At 30.5% G+C, this 23,398-nt stretch overlaps 1 protein-coding gene across 1 annotated transcript in view; it reads left to right on the top strand.

Moving 5' to 3' along the window:
• LOC121129636 (insulin-degrading enzyme) overlaps positions 1–23,398 on the top strand; it is a 123,858-nt gene that overhangs the window by 28,078 nt on the left and 72,382 nt on the right. Inside the window, exon 2 of the mRNA XM_040725364.2 lies at positions 12,846–13,413. Coding sequence (XP_040581298.1) covers positions 12,968–13,413 — 446 coding nt within the window. The 5' untranslated portion in view covers positions 12,846–12,967. The remainder of the gene's footprint in view (positions 1–12,845; positions 13,414–23,398) is intronic.

Here is a 23,398-nt window from a genome sequence, read left to right as displayed (position 1 = left end):
TACTTTTTCTAAGCTCTAGGGGATAGATGTTCAAATTTGATAAGCTAAAAGATGATCGAACCCAATGATTATTATTATATGTATTACAGGAATTGTAGGAATCGGATACAGCAGTTGTGAAGGGGATGGTAGTTATATATAATAATTAGGCTGTCCTTCGATGCCCCTTCGATTTAACTGAAATGTCCGGCTGATTTCGTCTTTTGTATCCTTAATTAGTTATGATAGTAGGAGGTTCGAAGGCAGTCTTCTTCTTGATAGATCGACGGCATTTCTCGGCCAAATAATATCCCCTATTCTGTTTTTCAATTTGTACGGGCATTTGACTTACATCTACTTCATTAAATGTAATAATAGGAGGTTCGAAGAAGTCTATTCCTTACTCTTCTTCTTCTTTTTTTTTTCCTAAGTTCAGGGGTATATTCAGTTATGTATATTCTATTGATATACCGACGTCAGTTTTTTGGCTACACGATATCCCCTCTTCCGTTTATTGATATGTACGGGTATTAAAACTGTATACTCGCGAATTTATCCAGTGTTGCGATGCCAGAGTAGTTTTAGGCCATCTAAATATCCCCTGTTTAACTTTTCAAATGTACACCGCCGTTGAATATACTAGAGAATACCATCCTCCACTGATATATCCGTTCCAATAATTTCTTCATGAGCAGGAAATCTTCCATTTTCATAGCTGTAGACACATTATTGGAGATTTTATGATTTCTCTTGTAGTCTTCTGAGTCTATTTCAGGTTCACTCCGCTGCCACTTATGTAAGATATGGAAAGACGGTTATATGTTATTGTTAAGATTAAGTATCTTAGTTGGGGAGAATATATGATTGTGATTAGAAATCCTATTGAATGTTAGACCGTGTTTTCAACAGGAATAATGGAGAAATTATAAATAAAGAATTCGAAAATATGGGTAAGTAAAGTCGAACCATGACTCATAAAATCAAATATTGCCTTTGAAATATACAGGAAATATCAATAAAACAGTCTGTAGCTTTATATTCCATTTCGAGGAATGAATATTATACATATCCATGATATACAAGTTGCGACGACATAACTTCATTTGCCATATAGCGTGGCAAGCTGTAGAAGAAGTAGCGGGAGAGTCGGATTTCATTCTAGATGCAATATTCTAAAGTTTTTCTGGAAATTCAGTCAGTCACTATAATGCCTTAGAGTAGTGAGGAACGTGCGTTTGCTGTCGATAATAAATATTACCAAAAAATGGCTTGACATAATATTTTATAAAAGTAAACTAATTACGATTTAGCTCCTAAGTTTGTATTGATGTAATTAATGGAAATCGATTAATTGCTTCAATTTCTAATATACAAAAAAAACATTTTTTTTCAATTCATTTTCATAATTTGAAATTTTCTAAATTCTTTGAACCTGAATTACTCCACTGATATTAATATATGCAAGATGGGTACAATTTGTGCCATTTAATAAGAGTTATAAATTGGTGCACTTTTAACAGATAATTTGAATCCGGATTTATTCCGGAAAGACTAACATTTTTCAGACTTTTGCAAAATCGTCGATAACTAATTACTTAACCAACAAATCATCCGTAACTATAAAATAAGATGTGTTTTTTGACATTGCATCTTTTTGTATGAAATAAATATATATAATATCGATTTTCAATTCTACTCCGAACCCAAGTGTGACTTAAACTTATAACTCTCCAATCAATCATCAGTGTTATTCTTCATTATCCATATGTTCTTGTACTTTATACTTAGATGTTCCCTCCTTTGGAAAGTAAAAATAATCTGCTCAGATTACCAGCTACAAAAGCTATCATATGTATTGTAGATTTTATTTTTTGCAACTATAAGCATGAATACCCAAGTATAAATGTAGCAACACATAACTTTTGTTTTTGTAATAAATATGCATCGAAGTATGTATGTATGCATAACTTAATAAAGACATATTTTCCTTAACTTTATTTGTAAATGTTTTTAAGTTGTTAAAATAGGCTATGTACACAAAATGAATAAGATAAATTTCTCGATTGAATTAATTTTTCGATACATCGGTATAGCATATTTCTCTTTATGAAACTTTGAAAGGAAGATTTAATTAAGATAAAGTGTTTTGCAAGAGCATACGTTTCAAGGTCAAGGATTAATGCCCAACAACTCACTGGGATCTTGGTTCTATGCACATAGAAGGTATGTAAAAGGCGCTGAATCTCTCGGTGTTAAAATTACTCAAAAGCACTGGGGAAATTAAAACAAAATTCTTACAACGGATTGGTTTCTGTATGGGTCCATCTGAAATATTTGGAGTGGTGAAAAGATGGGGGCATCATTGGAGGAATATGTTCTCAGTATGGAGCTCTATCATTGAGAATGCCCTTCCTTTACTATGTTCAAACGGACCACTTAATTTTATTCCTCGACTGAATAGTAATGCAGGGATTACTTCTGCAGGTCAATATATATCAGACGGGAGCCCCGTGTTGAATAGCTTCTTTCTATCCCATAGAACACGGCGGATTTTCTCTGGGCGAGATTTCAAAAGTAACTATCTCGGCCCTCTGATCTCTGCATTCATTGCCTCAGAACTCATTCCTAACAAAATGATAAAGTAAGCTTCAAATGTTAGTTTTGGTCTTGAAGAGAAGGATCCTTCATCAATCACAAGGCTAAGGTTCAAACAGCTTGGTATTAGCGATGGCCTGTAACATTTAGATCCAAACCTTATTTTGAAGAACCCATTCACAGACCCACGTCAAAAATGAATGAGGTACAGACTAGGGACTATTGTTACAAATAAGTCCCGGGAAGATCCTAAGAAGATAAATTGTTATTTTTGCCAAAAAGAATTGGAGATCTCTTTTTATTTATTCTACCAATGTTTAAAAATTACCTCGATCCTTAGGATGATGGAGGAAGAAGCCTGAAGAAATTTTCAAGTGAGATTGAGTCCCTCAGATTGGATCATTGTCACATCATCACAATATAAGGATAGGTGAAAGATTGGATGGCTCATCTCCAAAATGCAATGTTTAATATACGCAGTGAAGCACAAGAACCATGAACTCTTGGCTTTGTGATTACGTCTCTGAAGTGATGTTAATTCTTGCCTCCCTCTCCATCAAAGGGAAATACTAAGAGCTAATAAGTAATATAGCTAATAGTCCTAATACTACACACAATATGATTATACTAATATAGACTTATTGAGTATTTACTAACGTTTACTTGTCAGAACTCGATCTAGAACCTCATTTCTTGATCTGATTAGTTATTTACCGGGTGGTTGTTTTTTTCTTTTCCTCCTTCATTATTCTTATAATTAATATCTTATTTAAGTATTCATTGGTCTTATTAAACATATAATATTTCAAATTCTTAAGTTGACTTCTTTTTATTTTTATAAATATTATTTGGACATTGTATGTTTTTTGTTTTGGATAACAAACTTGTATGATTTTTGACTGATGTAATATGTGTAAAAAAAAGATAAAGTTTTAATCAATGTAAATATATTGGTATACATATGTTATCGGCAATGTGGAAAAATGGGCAATATGCAAAACGCCCGGGCAATCTATAAAATTTCCAATAGAGTGATCAATGCCCATTTTAACTACATTTACATTTACACTGTCAGGTGAAATGAGTGTAGGTAATTTGATTACGAAGCAATTCAATGCTAAGCAATTTGGTCATTAAGGATTTGCATATGATACGATTTCATTGCAAGCAATTTGATGCTCTAATTTATTTTCATTGAAATTTATATTGTATTCACACAATCAAACTATTGTATGAAAATAAATGATCACGAGAGAGTCAATTCTATTTTGCAAAATATACCTCGGCCAACAGGTTGTGCAGGTAGACAGCTGGTTCCTAAGGAAGATCAAAACCTATCGCCACCACTATTTTAAGTATCAAGGACTCCTTCAGATATATTATAATACACCCCGCCCCACGGGTTACGTAAGGGAACCGTTTGTCCACAAGAAGAATAAAAAACTTTCTCCACCATTATCTTGAATGTCAAGGACATCTTCTAATATCCTATGATACAACCCGGCACATAGGTGGAACAATTGAACCACTGGTCCAAAAGGTGGATCCTTATATACTATCATTATTATACAAAAATTGATTTCCTTCTCTAGGAGCAACCAAGTATACCCCTACGCTCATTGAGTTCAAGAGAATGATTTCTCCCGAGTGCGTTGTGCATTGAGCTACGTCTAACCACCATTTTAAGATATATTCACAAAGCAAAGTACGAGTATGTTTGTCTTTTTATGTTTTTTTTTTTTTTTGTTAATTTGAGTTTCGGATGATAATTCATTTTTAACAACGAGCTCATAATAATAAAAAAACATAAATAGTAACTACATTAAAATATATTTATATTTATTGGTCCGTTTTTGATGATGTACCACTTAGAATCCAAAACAGTCGAACAGATCTGTTTGAAAGTTAGCATATAGACGTATGAAATATTTAACCATGTTGTTATAATTTTTTTTTTTTTTTTTTGACCTCTAAGATCATTAAGATGCAGTTAATTCAAAATTATGTGTTTGTGTAAGATTTTTTTATTTATTACATAAAAGAAACTAAACAATGTATTATGGAATGAGCGTGTATTATAAAGGCTTTGGTCGGATAAATCCTCAGATTATTTTTCATTTGTGTAGGTGTGTACCTATAACTTTTCCTTATGTTGTACAGAAAATATCCATGGGAATAGACTATTACTAATTCATGGTATATAGCTACAATTTATTAATATATAATAGGATGTCCTGTAATGTTAAAACTACATCAAAATTATCCTTATATTTACTTTAAAAATATATGTTAAAGTAGTGTAGTAAACATTTTATACTTTTTTTAAGAAGACAATTCAATCATCTAGACATTAAAATAATATGATAATAGCTTTTTGTAATTACTACCTGAGTAGGTTTTTTTTTAATTATTATTATTATTTCCGAAGATTTTGATGTGAGAACATAAAAGTATAACGTAATCACTACTGTTTGAAAGATGAAGAGTAACAATAATGATTTGTTACAGAGTTATTAGTGTAAATCCTTACTGGAATCAGAGTAGAATAGAGGAACTCACATCAATACAAGTAATTCTCAAACTTATGTATTCAATCCCCCTATTAAACATCTTCTTACAACAAGTTCAACAGGGAAACAATCTTTCATTTTATCCTTAAAACAACATGGCTCCGAGGGTTACTGTATTACATATGTTTGTACGATGAAAACCTTGTTCAAGTTAGGTACCTTCAAAATGGGTCATGAAATAATAATAGATCTCAGATTATTGAATCTTGCATATTTCCACATTCACACATATTTGTTTTTTCTTTTTTTTGTTAAATTTGTTGATGGAGCCGCAAAAGCTACATATTTGAGTATATAATTTCTTTAATTATGAGACAAAGAACGATTAAACTCCTTCCTTATTCCATGGTCGGGTAGCTGATTTAACTTTTTTATATTCTAATCAAATCTATATTACTGTCCTCCAAATTATGAGCAATCATTTAATGGTCTAACAGGCAACTCAGATGTTCTCCTCGGACATACTTGTTCGTAAAAGGTAGTAACTTTAGAATCAATGTATGAATTCTATATGTTTATTCTCTCCCATCTATAAAATCCCTGATAATTAATATTGATTACGGACTTTCTTATACGAGGGACTATTTATTTCTGGTTTAGAGATTGCGAGATCTTCTCAATAGTTACTCCGATAATTGTAATATTTTGTTGGATACAAGATGTATATAGACAGTTGCTACAATCATTATTAGAAATGGTATCAGTAATATCCACATTGATCTTTTGACCTAATTTTAATTTAAACCACGATAAAATTCTACTGACAACATTTATGAGTGCGTCGAAATCAGGCTATAAAAGTAGTAGCGGTGTAGGCGTGTTTCATTCTATAGATAGATTCTAAAGTTTTTAGAAATACAGTCAGTCGATATCATGCGTTGGAGTACTTAGGAACGTGCGTTTGCCGTCAAAAACAAATACTGGCAAAAAATGATTTGACAGAAAATTTTATAAATGAAACAAATTGCAATTTAGTACTTGAATTTTTATTGTTGCAATTTATGAAAATTGTGAATTGCTTCAATATACAGGGTTGCTCAGGTAAATCTGCACCACATTTAACGACATCCGGATCAATAAGGGAAGCAGGTAGAGGTTTGAAATTTTATTTACAAATTCCAATAATACAAAACAGAAAAATCATTCAATGTGACTGCCATCTTCGCCAATAATTCGCGCAATACGATGCCTAAAGGATTTAAAGGCCTTGACCACGTCCACAGGGTAAACTTTGTCCCAGTATTTGATGATTGAGGCCTTCAAGGGGTCTATGCTGGACTCCGCCTAAAAGAAGTAATCCATGAGGTTCTTGTCAGGACAGTTAGAGAGCCAGGTCTGGGGGTCCCAAATTGGCGCCTTCTCTTCTTTCTAAAATTTTTGGGTCTTGCAGGCCTTGTGAGAGGGGTCCGAGTCTTGTTGAAAAAAGAACTCGATACTACTGGCCTTAGCTTTTCTCCAAGATAATACATGGGTAAGCAGGAGTTCACAGTTCCTTTCGGCATCCACCCTCTCTTTTGGCTCGAAGAAGATGGAGGACATAATACTTCTGAAGAAAGGAAACTATATTGTCTCACACTGTATAATAGAAGTCACGGTAAGAACACTAGCAACTGAGGTGTTCTTTACATATGTACATATATATGGATTTACTACGATTCATTCTTGTCTTTTTAAGTAATCAATTATCCTTTCCTTTTTCGATTAATTCTTTATTTTCTAGGTATAAGATGGTAAACAGTCGTTTATAGGTTTATCCAAATATTTTATGTAAAATTAATTTTCCTTTTGTTCTTTATAATATATATTCATACAGTATATTTATATATTGGTAACATGAGTACTTTGGCACATGTAATTGTAGATACATAAATAAATAATTTTTCCTCATCACATAAATGTATATACCTTCTATGAATATAAGAGATAGAAAGAAAGGAAAAAACTTAAATCTTTAACAAAAATTTAAGTTTAAATGTCTACTATAAATGTGCTGAATTATTAATGTAGGTTCTTGTTTGTTCATAGTTTGCTCATTTATTTTGTTTCTTAGTTTTTAAGGAGCAAGTCATCTTCATCTTTGTTTTATTTTTTATAATATAATTATAGTTCCCCTAGAGACGAGGAAACCATATCTCTTGAAGTAATCAAGGTTTAAATTATGTAATTTTTGTTATCTAGACAAAAATACTAAAATTGTTCATAACGAATTACTAGAGTTGTATAAAATATTAACGTATGTAATCTTAAGAGGGCTTTTATCATTATTCCTTCATTCTCGAGGAGGGAACATTTAAGCATTTAGGGCATATGCTCATGGATAATGGAGTACACCAATAATTTATGGGGTAGTTATATATAGATATAAGTCCCTCATGGAATCATAGTAGAACTTAGAGTAACTCTTTCTTGTTAGATATAGAGTAGAAGTTGAGTTCATTTCCTTTCACTCATGACTGCTTGTAGCTAATATAATAATTTGTCATCCTAACCAAGCTGCTTTTCCTACAAACCTTTTTCAAACTGTCAGTATTACCAAATCACTTTTCCCTTATTTTATTTTACATACCCACAGGTCATATTTTAAACACCTCTACAAATTACCATTGTTAAAATTTGTTTGTATTTTTATTGATTTTTCAAATTAATTTGAGGGTAGACAGAGGCATATCGTCACATCTCGGCGAGAGTGTATTTTAAAAAGTATGGCCGTTTGTCCCACAAAAAACTTTTAGCATATTTAACAGCTACACGTTAGATGTTAGAACGTTTTTTGTTGTTTTGGCAGCTAGCCAGAAGTGTTAGGCGTCATTTTAAAATAAAGAATTGACCAAGAAGGTGTTTATTCATGTTTGCCCTTTAAGCTAACTGGACCTCAACCCCATGGACTTCTTTATGTTGGGAGTAGTTAAGCCAGACACCAGCAGTTCCTCCTGCTACACAAAATAGGAGATAATTTCCAGAATCTGCCAAAGGAGACTGTCATCTAGACTTGCTCTCGTTACCAAGGTTGAATCAAGGCCGTTACTAACGCCAAAGGAGATTATATTGAATTAAAATAAAACAAATTGGTTCTGCTATCATTTGCCATTGGTTTTGATAAAAATCGAATGATTAGTTTAGGATAAAATCACCCTTAAAAAAACATTTTTGCTTTTTTTTAGATTGTCCTTTTATGTTTGGAACCTTTAAAATATACGTGTTCTTATTATGTAGTTGGTAAATACGTTCGTAGATACTTATAGGAGTATATGACATAGATTACAAACCACAAGCGTCATATCCAGATGATAATATTATTTTCCTTCTAATTAAGGAAGGATATCTTGATTTTTAGCCTCTTGGGAAATGAAATGAAGTAAAAATTACTAGATGTATCAGCCCCTCGACAATACAGTGTAATTATCATTCTTATTTTTTTAGACAATATTTATTTAGTTATAACTTGTTTACAAGTTACCACATATACCACATTACCACATTTTGCGATTATATTATTCATTATCTCTTTGGTATAAAATAGATGGGAGCTTGAAATGTCTCAGACTTGATTATTTTCCAAGATGTATTCAATTGACTATGATTTTCTTTTAAATATTTGATTCACTTTTCCATCTCCTGCATACAAATATTTTACAGTGTAATTATTTGTTAATTAATATTCACAGCTTAAATAGAAGTAATTTGAATTCAACAATTCAATATAAGGGCGCGAATCAGAAGCAAGAAAAGACTTATTGGCGGGTAACATGAGAAAAGTTGATGTTTTGTAATATGATTCTGGATATGTATATAGAGTGCTGTCACATGACATTACAATGAGGTGATAGTACCACCAAAGGATAGAAATGTATTGACTTTAATTAACACCTTTAGTAATTCCTTCAGTTGTGATGGAGCTCTCTGTTTGTTTGAGACGCCATTTAAAATGCTCTATTGAAAATGGAGGAGAAAAAAGGAAGCACTAACTGAAACAATAATTTTTGGTCTGGTTTACATACTTTTTAGACGGAAATCGACGTCTCTTATGATCAATAATTTATTTTCCTTCAAAACCTAATGAAGAAATACAAAGTTCATCATGGTGTCCTCAATAACATGAAAATTTACATTATTGAACGTTGTTGTGGACTGTCGAAGTTTCTTCTTCTTTTCCCCTTATAACACGGTGTTATCTCGCTAAAAAAAAGTATACCATATATTTTATTGTCAGTTGTCGATGTTTCTACTTGTTTTCTCCAAATTAATGTTTTGAACGTTGATTGGTTGAATTCTAACGGGCGCTTGAGAAGCTGTGAATACTTTTTAACAGTTATGTAATATTTTGGGACTTTTTTTGATATTTTTTTCCAAAAATTTGATTCTTTGTGAAAAGCTGTAGATTTGTCATTTTTTTTCTTCAAAAATTTAATACTTCCAAAAAATTTAACTTTTTCCTGAATAACTGGATTTTTGAAAAAAAACTACAAAAATTTGAATTTTTAAATATTCTAGCAAAAAAAAATAATTTTTCGTGAATTAAGGGAATTTTTGAAATATTTTTCCAAAAAATTGTTTTTTTGTAAAATAGTTGTATTTTTAAAAATTATTTTAGAAAATATTTAAAATTTGAAATATTTTTTCAAGAAAATAAATTTTTTTAGTCATCGTAGGTAAGAATAGGCTAACTACTATTTGATTTATGGTTTTTTTCTATCTTTCTGGAGGAAGTTTGCGGGATACAATATAAGTAAGGACTTATCTTGAACAACACACTTTATTGAATATTTTGGCTTACATCTTTCAAGACTCTTTTTGTCATATAGTTTTTTTAAGTGTCCACTAATGTGATATACTTACATACATCATTTGTCATTTATCATTTTAGAATACTTTGTATAATTTCTTTAAATACTTATGTAGAAATATATTATGCTATACATACATGCATAATTTCTTCAAATAGGCACATTAATTGAAATTAAATGCAAATTAAAGAAGACTTTGATAATAAAAGTAATTTAGTATACAGTAATATACATTTTCATATAACATTACAAATTCTTTATTTGAAAGTTAGGCAAATACCAAGGGAAAATGAATAAATTCAATTCATAGATGACCCAAATATGTCCCTGTAGCTTAGAAAAATTATTTTATTCTGTAGTGCCTATCATATGTATACGGCTGTAGGTTTTATCTATACAATTTTTCACAAAGGTGATTCTAATAGCAAGAGTAGTAGAAAATAAGACCTGTAACGAGTAGAATACATTAACTTTCTCTTATTTTAGAAAACTGTTGTCATTTTTCTTTCATTATTGAGGAGATATAACATCTAATTAAATAGTAATTACGAGTGCATTTGCTCCAGAATACATAGGATTGGTTGGGGAGTTAAAAGTGTGTGTAAGTCCTTTTGGGACTCAGTTTAGTATTGAGTATAAACATTGCAAGATACAGAGTTAGACTTGTGCTTATTTCTTCACTTCATAGCTACTTGCAGCTAATCTAATGTAACATTATATCAGCTAAGCTGTCTTTTCACAAACATTCCTGAAATCGTCATGTTTACCATATCATTCTGCAATTTCTAGTTTTCCTTTAAAGAATAAAAACAATTATACTAATTAGTTTTACTAAAGGTTTGACACGAATAATTTGTGTGGAAAATTTAATAAATAAAGATAAGTCGAAAATGATGAATATCACCTGGAAAATAGACTTTTAAAGTAAAAAAAAGCAAGCAATCCTTTTTTTTCTGCAGAATAGTGCATTAACAAATTAAAAAATATTTATGATCTCACAGTCTACGCTTGTTGTTTTAAAAATGTTCCATGGTGAGAAAAATTATCATAGCGCCCTCTATGATACATATGAATTTTATATTAAATAATATAATCATTATGGGAATTGTATTATTTTAACGTAAGACTCTGTTGTTTTTTGACAAACTAATACAAGTAATCAACTCGCATATCCCATTGACTCATCATACTGATTTATGTATATTGTAGATTTCCGAGTCAAATTGAAATCGAGTAGGTATACATTTAAACCCAAGTTCAGAAGAAAGAAGTCTCTGGTTTTAAGGACAACTGTTTTTTTTTTTTTCTGCATTACTTTATTTTTCTTAACTTGTTTTCCATCTTTCGGATTATTGTGATATCAAAGAATTTAGAGGTTGCACTTTGTCTAAGTTTTTACTAAGTTGTACTCCTATGAAAAATACAATTCAATGAAACTTAAGTAGGATTCGGTTCGGGTCTGAGAATTCCAGTTCCCCAGGCAGTGAGTTATATTACTCGAATTTAAAACCCGTCCTTATAACAATAATTTTAAAACGTTACTTTATTTATATTAAGTATATTTTGAAAGCTTTGAGTCTAAACAGTAAAAAATATGCTTCATCTGAACCAGTTAATAATGTTGATGGCTCCGTTGAGAATATTACTATCATTAATTTTTTTAAATGGTGTCCGGCTCTGTGGGAATGTCTGTCCAATATGGAAAAATTTGATACTGTTTTCCTATGAAAACGTTGTCATATGGACGGAGAGTTACTAAAGTAGGTGACTGGTACTTTTACCTGAAACTATTTTGTCGCAATATATATATATTTATATCAATCTTATTATATATATATACAAATTATATTTATGCGCGGTTATTATTTATTTTTGGTTGAAGTTGATGTTCCCTTTGAATTTTTAAATCAAAATATCTAATGAATATTACTATAAAAACAGTTAATAGTTGTTCTCTATTAGAATAATTAGGGTGCCCCAAAATTTCAAACCATAATATTGAAATCTCACTAGTTAATGAGTTCGAACTTTAAAGAGCATAAGTAACATAATTAACAACATTAATAAAAAATAAACAAATGCCAAACCGATTCTAATGGAAGAAGTGCTAATCGATTCTACAGTCTCCCTTATCAATTACCATTCGACATGATTGATTATTATTACGAGAAAGTATAATTTGAGGCAAGAGCTGTTATTTACGACCCAACCTTTGAGTGCCTATATGAATACTATCAGTGGTTTGCCTCACTACAGCCAAACGTCTTCTTTCTGACACATTCAGGATCATATGGAAAAAAATGTCACAGTTCAACAGTTCATAACAACATAAAAAGTTTCTTAAAAGTATTGAATATTAAATATTATGATTTAGGAATCTGTTTAATTTTTTCCTTTGGAAATAGAGATTAATTCGGATAACTAGTTTTTGCTATTTATTTTATATAAAATTTTAATAAGATGACTCTTTGCATCCATTGTCTTAAGTGTTCAAAATTCACTCTGAGAGATAATAGTCCAGAATCAAAATAATTATTTCAAGATATAAGATATTTCAGAGCACTGAGAAAAAAAATTATATATTAAAAAAGATAGCAGTATAAATAATATATTCAAGCAATCAAGTCTTTTCTTGGTAAAAAGTAATTAGATAGGAGTAACTTCGATTAAAAGTTTAAAATGATGTAACTATTGTATTCGACTGTTTGTTTATATATGTATTAGTATTATGAATTTTATACAAACAAATAAAGTTTTTCAATTTCGTTGTTTGAATTGACTAAATAAATGTCAATCCCATATATTTTTTCCATTTACTTACTTAACCTTTTTTTACAAAGAATGTTTTAAAATATTGAAAAACTTTAAAGTACATTAAAGAAGTGGTTTCATGTTGTTTCCTCCTTTATATTTCCAGATGTTTTAGTCAGAAACATCCTTCAAGCCTACTCCAATGAGAATAATAAATGGGAAGAAGTGACCCTAATGTGTATGTAATGTAGGTATTGCAATGCAGACAGTACTCTGACCCTTGATAAAATGTCTTCCAAACTCAGCCCCCTCCGTTTCTCCAATGGTGGAAACCATATCGACCATCCTAACGGAAACAATGTCCCATTGGACTCAAAACCAAGTCGACAGCCTCATACTAATGATTCTTCTTCAGAAGATGATGAAGAAGAAGTGCCAAAAGGAGTCAAAGGGATGTGTTGTTGTACTTGTGGGCTCAATCTCCCCCATTGGTTCCGAGAAGGGAGTCAGTCTCTCATCTCAAAAAGCCCTGCACGAAATATCCTTTTTAATGGTGCTTCTAAAGGGAGCAATGGTTGTAGAAAGAGTAAAAGAAGAGCTTCTAAAGCCACCATGAATGAGGTGGGCAAAGGCTCGTTGGATGGCGAGGGGGCTAAGGGAGAGCAAAGGGAGAACTTTGTTATTGAGAGGGATGAAAACATTCGAAAACAAAAGTGTGACAGTCGGAAATATAGGTAAGCACTTTATATTATTCATAATTTTTTGCCTCTCTGCTTTAAAAAATTGTAGTTTTATTTATCACCACAGACACTTATATGTTTATTTTTATCCTAATTGTATTTACATTTGCCAAGCCAATATTCCTTACGATTCCTAAGGGAGTAAACATGTAATAAGTTTGAATACATAAGCTACATGAAACTCTATTATGTTTTGTGTTGATTTTTTGTTTTTTAATCAGATCCATACTTCTTGAGTTAAGTTTTAAAGCAAATGTGATAAATGGGAATTGATGCTTACATGTTGACTTTCTCTTTCTTCTTATTAAAATATTTTTTTTTATATTCATAGACTCTTTGTTTTATGTCGTTATAGTTTAGCATATATATATATATACATTTAACAAAATGTATAAGCATATTTTGGAAAATGATATGGCTTCCCTACGTCACAATGCCTTTGTTCTGATGAAAGCATTCGGTCTTTGAAGTATTATTTTTGTTTCTTTTATCTGCATTTTCCCCCTTTGTATCTAATATTTTTATAAATATGAGACTAATTCATTTATCAACTAAAAATATGTACATACATATATGGTAAAGAAAGAACGCGTGTGTGATCCGGATCCAATATATTTAGGTACGGTATAGGCAAAAAAAAAAAAATCAAGATCGACGATCTGAACAGGCTCGAGTACTTGAACTTATAGGGATCTTAGAAAATATCCGTGAGATTTTACGAATCTTAAAAAGATTATAGTATTGCTTAATAAAGATAAAAAGGGTCTAAGATCCGGAATACATGGGGGTACGTATGGATAAACTTGTATTATTCGAGATCTTGGATCCAAACAGACTTCGGGTACTAGAACTTTGAGGGATCTTAAACAGTCTATAGGGTTGCTTCATAAAGATAGAACTGGTATTTGATCCAAATCAAAAGTACTTAAAAAATTTTATTTACCATGCCATTTTTTGTTCTACGTTTGAAACCACTAAATCACAGAACCTATTCATACTGAAAAGGATAATTTCTGAGGTTTAAAGATGATAGAATGTAGAGTTCTTATCAATAAGTTATCCATTGGTCCATTCCAAAATTTAAAATGTCGGTTCGTGTACACGGTGGATAACTGTGTCACTCACCATAACACAAGTCATATGTAAATTTCAGCAATTGTATGTATTTCTCTTGAATTCATTTCCTGTAAAGGTAGGTTAGACAAATTACAGCTCAATTTTATATATTTCAAAAAGGAACTTTCGTGGAAGATATAAAATATTTACAAAAATAAGTCCCTATACTTTTAACAACGGAGTGTTATTTAAATATACTTCACTTTCGTCATAGAGAGATTTTGATTGCATCTATCACCCTTTCTTACAACAACGGAAAGAAAAAAAGTTTCAAAGTCAGTTGGTGTTTAGCCAATGGCGTAATTATTACCAACTCATTTATATAAGACTGATCCTTAACTTTCGGTTATTGGTCAAGGACCGACATAACACTAATGTTCCATTTATGAAGATAGTCCAAAAATTAATCTCAATTGGTTCTCTCAACCTTTTTTTCCAAAAAAGAGAGAAAATAAGGCCCAAATTTATCTGGTAATTAGTAGTGATAGATGGGATTTAAAATAACTAGAAAGACTGCAGTCCTATCAGTCTGATCCTAATAAAATGTACTACAACAGCTGAAATGACGTAGCTACTAACCATATTCCTGACAGCTGTTTCAAAGAGACAATATACCTGAAGTTTACAGTAGGAGGTGTGAGGCTAGAGCTATAAGATCTATTTTTGTTGCAGTAAGGGGTAAAATAGTACAATACCCTATGTATGTATCTTTTCCAATTGCCCGCATCGTTTTTCGAAGATTTTGTACAGTATGAAAACATACTTAAACTACTTAAACTCTTTTTTATACCAACAACAAACGACCTAAAGACTCAACAAAAAACGATACAGACAATAGAGAATAGTCCATGGAACAATGAGGCATTATTCTACTTCTGGCCTTGCCTCCACTAAAAAGTCGACCCATTATATACGTTTTAGCTACCATTATTTATTTATTTTCTTAATAAATTAGGACACGACCTTAACTACTTAAATTAGAGTAGTTTCTTCACATGTCGTCCGGCTTACAATTATTGTTCATCAATTATGTAACAACAAATTAGAAGCATTTAAAGCTTAGAACACATTGGAAAAAAAAGTCAACCGAGTAGATCCCAATATGTTTTCAGAATACAAATGAATGTTTATGGAACAAAGTATAAGTTCAGTCGTGAAAACGCTCCTGTTGGCTTCAGTAGATTATTTGGATGTGTCAAATATTTTTTAGTCTGCAAGATTTCGCTTTTTATGATAACACTCATAAAGTTACTTTATCGTTTTTCTTTATGACGTTTCCAATTTGTTCTCATGCTTCTGTTCTGTTTTACAACAATATACTTTTTTTAAATGAAATAAACAACCATTTCTAGTAAACCAATGTCTTTACAAAACACAAATGAATAATTTTTAATTAAAATACCAACTATTTATACCATATATACATATATTATTTACTCAAATCATAGTCATAAATATACATAAACTCACAAACAATAATAATAAGTACAAATTGATGATAATAACATACTCATTCTTTCAAAGAGTAAGGAGCACATCAGCTCTCCTGCATGAGTTTCTTGATAAATACATAGTTTCCTAGTTAGAGGTGTATAAAATATGCCCTAAAACGCGGGAGAACTTTTTTTATTTGGCAATCTGAACAAGCTTTTTTTTCATCCATCAATGGTCATAGTCACGTAGATTTAGAGCTATCCTATAAATCAGGCTCTCTTCTAACACATAGCAGATCACGTGGTTTTATATATTCAACGTTTAAAGTAATAGAACATGATTATCTAGGTAGAGCTAACTTTTGTTCTGAATGTTGCTTCTATTGCTGTATCAGATAGCTATTTATAATATTTTTTAACCACATAACCAAAGTATTCTATTAGCTGTTCCAAAAGTTGACTTTTCCCTTTGTATTGTGCGAAACAATAAAATCTTAAGATCTGAGTGATTTTTAATATCTTGATATTGAATAAGATCCTTATGATTTTTTTACTGGATACAACGATATCGTCAAAATAATTTCCTACTATATGGACCTATAGGGACAGTAACTGACCTGTACTGAAAACTAGCCCAAAACTAAATTATGTGGTATAAAAAAAACCAGATGTATTAGTAACAAGGTCGCTTTAAGCCATTGGCTAACTCAATCTGTGGGTAAGTGTCCAAAGAATTCCTCTTAGCGAAACGCTTTCTACTATTTATTTTATTCAAAAGTTCTTCTTGTCTTGGGAGAGGATGCTGATCTACAGATATTTGTCGGTGGAGCATTTTGAAATCACCACAGATACGTACATTTTCATCAGTATTGTCTAATTGGTGCGGCGTACATACTGTAGTTTAAGTGATACAATACTCATTTTATCAAACTTACCCACTATTTTTTAACAGCCTGTTGTCTTGAGAAAAGTTAGAGGTATACTGAAAATTGGATGGAATTGGATTTGAGATGAATTGAAACTTTCATTATAGTGCAACGTATTAATCCTCTTTTAAAAATCTTCGAGTATTTAAGTTACAGTCTTGAGATTCAATCTTGAATTTCTTGGAACTGTTCATGATAGCTAAAGCTTTGTTACCCTTGTTCCATCAAATACTTAATGAGTAAGACCAAGCATGACTCCAATCCAATCCGAAAATATTTGTATCATTAAAAAAATCAACGATTGTGAGTATGAGATTTTTCTCCATTCTATTACGAATAGCAACAGTACATTTTCCATTGACGTGAAGTATTATATTTACAAATTTATATTTATAGACTTGGCAATAAAATTTTGTAAACCAATAAATTTAAAAAAAAAAAATGATTAATGTTTAATGAAAATACCAACTATTTAAACTATACACATAAAATATAGTTCACTCAAATCTTACCCATATATAAACATAAAATTATAAGTAATATTAATGAATATTAACCGATGAGGATAAAATTTTCATTCTTATAAAGAGTAAGAAGCTTAGTAGCTTTCAACGAATTCACATTATAAATTCAATTGATAGAGTAAATTAAGTAATTTTTATGCTACCTCACGCCTCTAGTGTAAAAAAAAATATAACTTAATCCACAACTTTGGAAGTATACTGTTCATGTGGTCTTCATTTCGCCACTAAGTTTATGGGTTGGCTATAGAAGAGAAAGGAAATAGTAAATGGGCATCCTCTAACCTACTACATATAATTTTTACTCACCTAAGTGAATGATAACTACAGAATTATAAAATATGTCCTAGAAAGTCCTTTTCTAGTGGGTAAGGTTATTTTCCAAAGCTGTTATCATTATTTTTTTATTTTTGAAGACAGAACATCTAAGTATAAAATAATAACTTTTGCATATGTTCATGAAAAACAGAGCTTTCTTGTTGGATTCGGAGTAAAGTTGAAAATCAAAATTAGAGTAATTTTAGCCTATATCATTGCTAGTTACAGAGTTGAAATTTTGTTTATTTCTGACCTCTCACGACTGCTTTCAGCTGATGTAATAAAAGTTATGCCAGCTAAGTTGCTTTCCTTCCAAACATTTTTCAAATTGTCAGGATTATCAAGTTTATTTTCAGTTTCTTGTTTATTTACATACCGCCTTGACATATTTCATGCATCAATTGAGATGACACTGGAGGAAACTTCACAACGTGGGGGTGCCTTGCCTTCGTTGTATTGTAAACACATCTTATTTATACAAGGAAGCAATGTGCTGCACAAGAAATAAGGATATTGCTTGATATTGTTTCTCATTTTTTTACAGGATGTACAAAATTAGTATTTTAGATACATAGTATTTTTTCTATCTTTTTTATGACCATTTGTAGTGAGATAAAGAGGGATTCGTGTCTTTTATGGAGGTGGGGCAAAATCGAATGTAATATTCAAGGCATGACTTTTTATTTTATGAAACAATATTCTTATTTGAGCAAGGAAATAGAAGAAATAAAAAAACAAGTTGTAAAGTAGAAAAACAGAAGAAAATACTACTTACTTATATATGTATAGATATACAAGTAAGTGTTAACACGAACGTTTCCATGTGGCCTGTTATATACCTTCATACATATATATATGTACAAAGGTAGTTTAATATGTTACAAGACAAACAAATAACTAAACATACAAAACACTAAAACTGTACTTTCGTGCGTTCTACATTTCTATGGATGAATAAAACAATAATTAAAAGTCTATTTAGGAAATTGACCTTAATTATTCAATTTTGTGTCTATGTATCATGTAAATATATACATAAATAATAAATGTTCTCATGGAAACCAAATAAGAAGATATCAAATGTTCCAAAAGTCGTTAATGAGCAAATCCACTTATTTATTATATACAAAATGATTTTTTCAGGACCATTCCTGTTTCCTGTTTTTGAATTTACAATTGATGTTAAATTTAGTATGCCCTCTTAAAGAAAGCCCCGCATGATAAAAAAAATGGTCTTAGTTGATAGAAATGTAAATTCTACGCATGTTCTAGCCGGCAATATTTTGGTAGTTGGCAATTTGAACAGTATTTATTATTTTGATAAGTTATTATCATTATTCTTTAATCATTTTGGAGGAGGTAAGATCTAAGTATAAAGTAACCACCTGTGCGTGTGATTATGTAAAACTAAGATTAACACCAAGAATCGGTCAACGGACTAAATCTTTCCTATTTCCTAGTTAAAATGGAGTGGGATTTGAGTTTAACTCTTATAGATGTTTCTAGCTAATATAAATAAATATCATTTCAGCTTCAAAAACTTCTTCAACTTGTGAGTGTTACCTTGTCCAATTTCTGTCTCTTTTTTACATATAGAAAGTTCTTAGGATTCAAAAATTTATTAATAGGTATGGACATTACTCCTTTGATTGCAAATATTGTATACAATATGAATATTATAAAGCTAAGTCATTCCTTACACACTAAGAGGCATTTAAACTTTAAATTTGATACTCCTTGACGTCATTTTAATTATTTTCATGTCATTGACATAATACGCACAAGGTATGCAGTATTCTTTTATTTTATCATATGATGTAATCAGTTTTAAGTGAAAAATAAGTAATACTTGACGTCACTGGTATAGAAATCGTGAAGGTGGGCATTTGAGATGGACTTATATATCGGATCGAAATTGGAAAAGCGTTATATCGGGCAAAATATCCAATGTCGGGATCGTATCTGTATAGGAGAAAATTCCTACATATTTAGACTTTTGTTTCCCGATATTTTATATCATACAATGAAAAAAAAAGGAGGGAATTGTAAGAAATTGTTGTTCAATTTTTGTATCCAGGGAATCCTTAATACACAGAGGATTTACTCTTAAATGAACGATCGAATATATTAACTATGACCAAATGTGTATAAAACATGTTTTAGAAAGCAGAGTAGTTTTTTTAGTTGACAATCTGAATAGGCTTTTAAAATTTTCCAAAGATATCATCCTTATAATTTAATTATTGAAGAAAAAACATCTAAGTACAAAGTAATAACTATTCTGTAAGCTCATGAAAGAATGGGAGTAACAATGAGGATTTGCTAGAGAGTTAAAGTGTATATCTTTGTTGGGTTCGGAGTAAATATGAGTACCCACATTGCAGTGAACCTTCTACAAATTGTCAGGGTGACTACGGTTATTTTTGGATTCTTTTATTTTTTCGAGTATATTATGCATTACTGGTTATGACTAAAAAGATTGATATGCAAAGTTTGCCTACCTGGTAATTACATTGATTAAAAATCCAAGTTAAAATTTTTTTCATTATCAAGGCTTGTCAAATTTGTCTTCTTTAAAATTGTTTTTTTTTTTAAATTGTATCTTGCTAACATTACTAAACCGGGATCAAATTGATGCATCTGTACTTTATAGCTAAAATATTTTTGATTAAAATAAATTTGTTTTAAACGAGTCAGCTAACCTCTCGTTTGGCTAAAAATGCATCAATGCATTGATGCTCTTCTTGGACTTGGCTTTTCCTTATGGCATCAATAAGAGGCTTAATTTTATGAAGTTTTTCATGATTTGGGATGTTACTGTCATAGATTCTATTATGATTGAAGTGTAAATATTTATTTATTTCTTCAAATTTATCCTGACTGATTGCACCCTTTTCAATACATTCTGTAACTTGGTAATCGTATAACTAATGTTATCATTAAAATAACCAAAAGTATCTTCATGTCATCTATTGAAAAGTCCTGTTTCTTAGCATATTTTTGGATAAAAATATAGTACTCTTAGATACGTTATGTTCTTAATGATTGATTCATTTAATATAAGTAAAAAAAAAAGATGGAGGTATCCCATACTTGTCTACTTCTAACTAATGTGTCCATGTAATAAAATATAAAGATTAAAAATCAATTTTTCGCCATTTATTTCCACACATTTCTTGATTTACTTTTCCTTGAGTTGACATTTTCACTTTTTTCCTGTTCAAATGGATTTTCAACTTCTACATCAACTAAAAATGTGATGACTTTTTCTTCTAAAGCAATATTCTCTATTTTTCACTATTTACTTCAGATAGATCTTCATAATCTGGACACAAAAAACGTCTTAAAATCTCGGATTCACTCAAACATTTATTACAGCCTTTCATATTTTTCTACATGGAACTCTCCATTATTAATAAAAATATCGATTCTATAAAAATCGGAATTAATATTAGTGGGCAATATAAAAAATCCGGCAACAGAAAATAACAAAGAAATGTTTGTGTGTTAGAGCAACACAGTGGTATATATAACATGTTAAATATATTGATAATAATGAAAAGGCATAAAAAATAAATAAAAATATTAATGTTAACTTACATTCATATATCCTTTTTATATGTTGAACCAGAAGGATCTACAGAACACACCATAAAAATACGTAAAGAAAACCATTCGAATAATGCGCCTTTGTCTCATTTATGGCTTACGTGACGATAGTTTTTTAGGCTCTATCTCTAATCCACTATTAGGTCTATAGAAAGTAGACTTTTAATTTTTCTAATTGTCAAACGTCGATATGTCTAGACCCATTATATCTCCTCAGTTATAACGAAAAAAGTCTAACTCAATAAAGTAGAAAAAGAAATCAGTCAATAATCAAATGCTATTGTTCAGTTCATAATATAGTAGTAGTATTCTACTATAAACATAATTTATATCATTTAAGAATTTTTATGTAATGAAAAAAAAAAATCTAAGTACGATTTTTAATGAAAGTACTTTGATATATAATATTTTTAGGAATATTTTTATACAAAGATTTATATTTGAATACACCCTATTCATATACCTACAAGTCAGAACGAGAAAAATCAATATTGTCTCTCAGTAAATGTATATACTAGTTAAAATAAGTCTATTTAGGGAACAAGAAAGTATATATGATTGTGTGTCCCTGTCATATATTTTGTAGACAATTCTGGACGCAAATGACTGTAAGTCTGAGTTCAGATGTTTCAAAGCTGAGTAAAGCCCAAATGCTAAAGACCATAAAAGACAACTCAAGTCTGGCCTTAGCACTACACCTCTGGATATAAGATTATAAAATATTGTTTTGATTGCTAGCCCAACATTAAGCTTAAATAACTTCTATACAATCCAATAATATTACTTTATACGAACTTAAATATACTTTAGTCACTATATAACATTTGAAAACTTACTATATTGTCAAATAATCATAATATATTGAATCTAAATGAGAATCCCATCTTAATCCTAAATATCTATATATAAAGAATTATAGAAATAGTTTATCTGAATGAAAAAAAAAAAAGTTTTTAATTATATAAATAACAGAAATAGAAACCTTTTTTTGTCACTTCACTTTCCTTGCTTGTATCAAGCAATATGTGATTGCTGCAAGAGTCTTGTGATAAAGTCGATAATTTTGATACCATGTATGTTTGGATTTCATTTGTAATTTAGTCCAAAAAAAAAAAATACTAATGGTACGAGTTTTTTAGTTAGGTATCACAAATGCTTACACATTTACACAAGTTTTATGGATCTTCATATAATTGATCAAGTTATCGACTGCTATGAGATCCTTCAAAGGTACTGCTGAAGGAAGTGGAGCTGTAAACCCCCAAAACAAGTAACAAAAAATAATTAAGCGTGCAAAGGGATTCAGTTTCTGCTTTTGTCCAGTCTTAAGTAATTCTTGAACTATATTTTTTTCTGAGTAGATCAGTCTTTCTGTCATAAATAAGCTAGTAAATCCAACTAGCTTTGTGTAAGTCACCAGGTCAGATAAACTGTCGAAACTTTTATCCTTTCCTCACTTATGTAGAGAATTACCAGCATTACTTGTTCCTTATAATCCCCTCTAATAAAAGACTTAGTGGATAACGTTTTTTATAGCTGAAGGATATCTTCTTCTTTTCTTCTAGTCTATTGTCCAGAGATGGATAATTGAGGTCCTGGATATCACAACAAAATAATAACTTAGGCTAAAGAATGGGTTAACCCAACACTCAAATATTGAACAATGCTACTAATGAACAAAGCAGAATCACAAAAAGTGAATTTCAATTCGTCAATTAGAAATACTTACTTGAAATAAAAAAATGAAAACTTACTCACTACGCAGTAAAATTTGATAAATGTACTAGTAACTGTACCTATATATGTATTCAACTGACGTAATGGTAGTACTATAGAAAGGGCCATCTGATTCTGACAATGATTGAGGACAATTTGAGGAGGGGGGGGACTACAACACGCTAAATGTGGTTATTTTTCATGTTAGAATCTAAATACAATATTTACATTCTAAATTTAAATTTATATTATATTAAAAGGATAATTAATCAAAAAAAAAAGGAAGAAAAGGTTTACCTTTTATCATTCTCGGCACTGCATTTTAATCATGTCTATTATA

Source organism: Lepeophtheirus salmonis, chromosome 14 (genome assembly GCF_016086655.4).
Source record: "Lepeophtheirus salmonis chromosome 14, UVic_Lsal_1.4, whole genome shotgun sequence".
Taxonomy (NCBI): Eukaryota; Metazoa; Arthropoda; class Copepoda; order Siphonostomatoida; family Caligidae; genus Lepeophtheirus; species Lepeophtheirus salmonis.
Note: the sequence above shows the minus strand (reverse complement) of the source record. Positions and strands in the feature narration are given on the sequence as shown.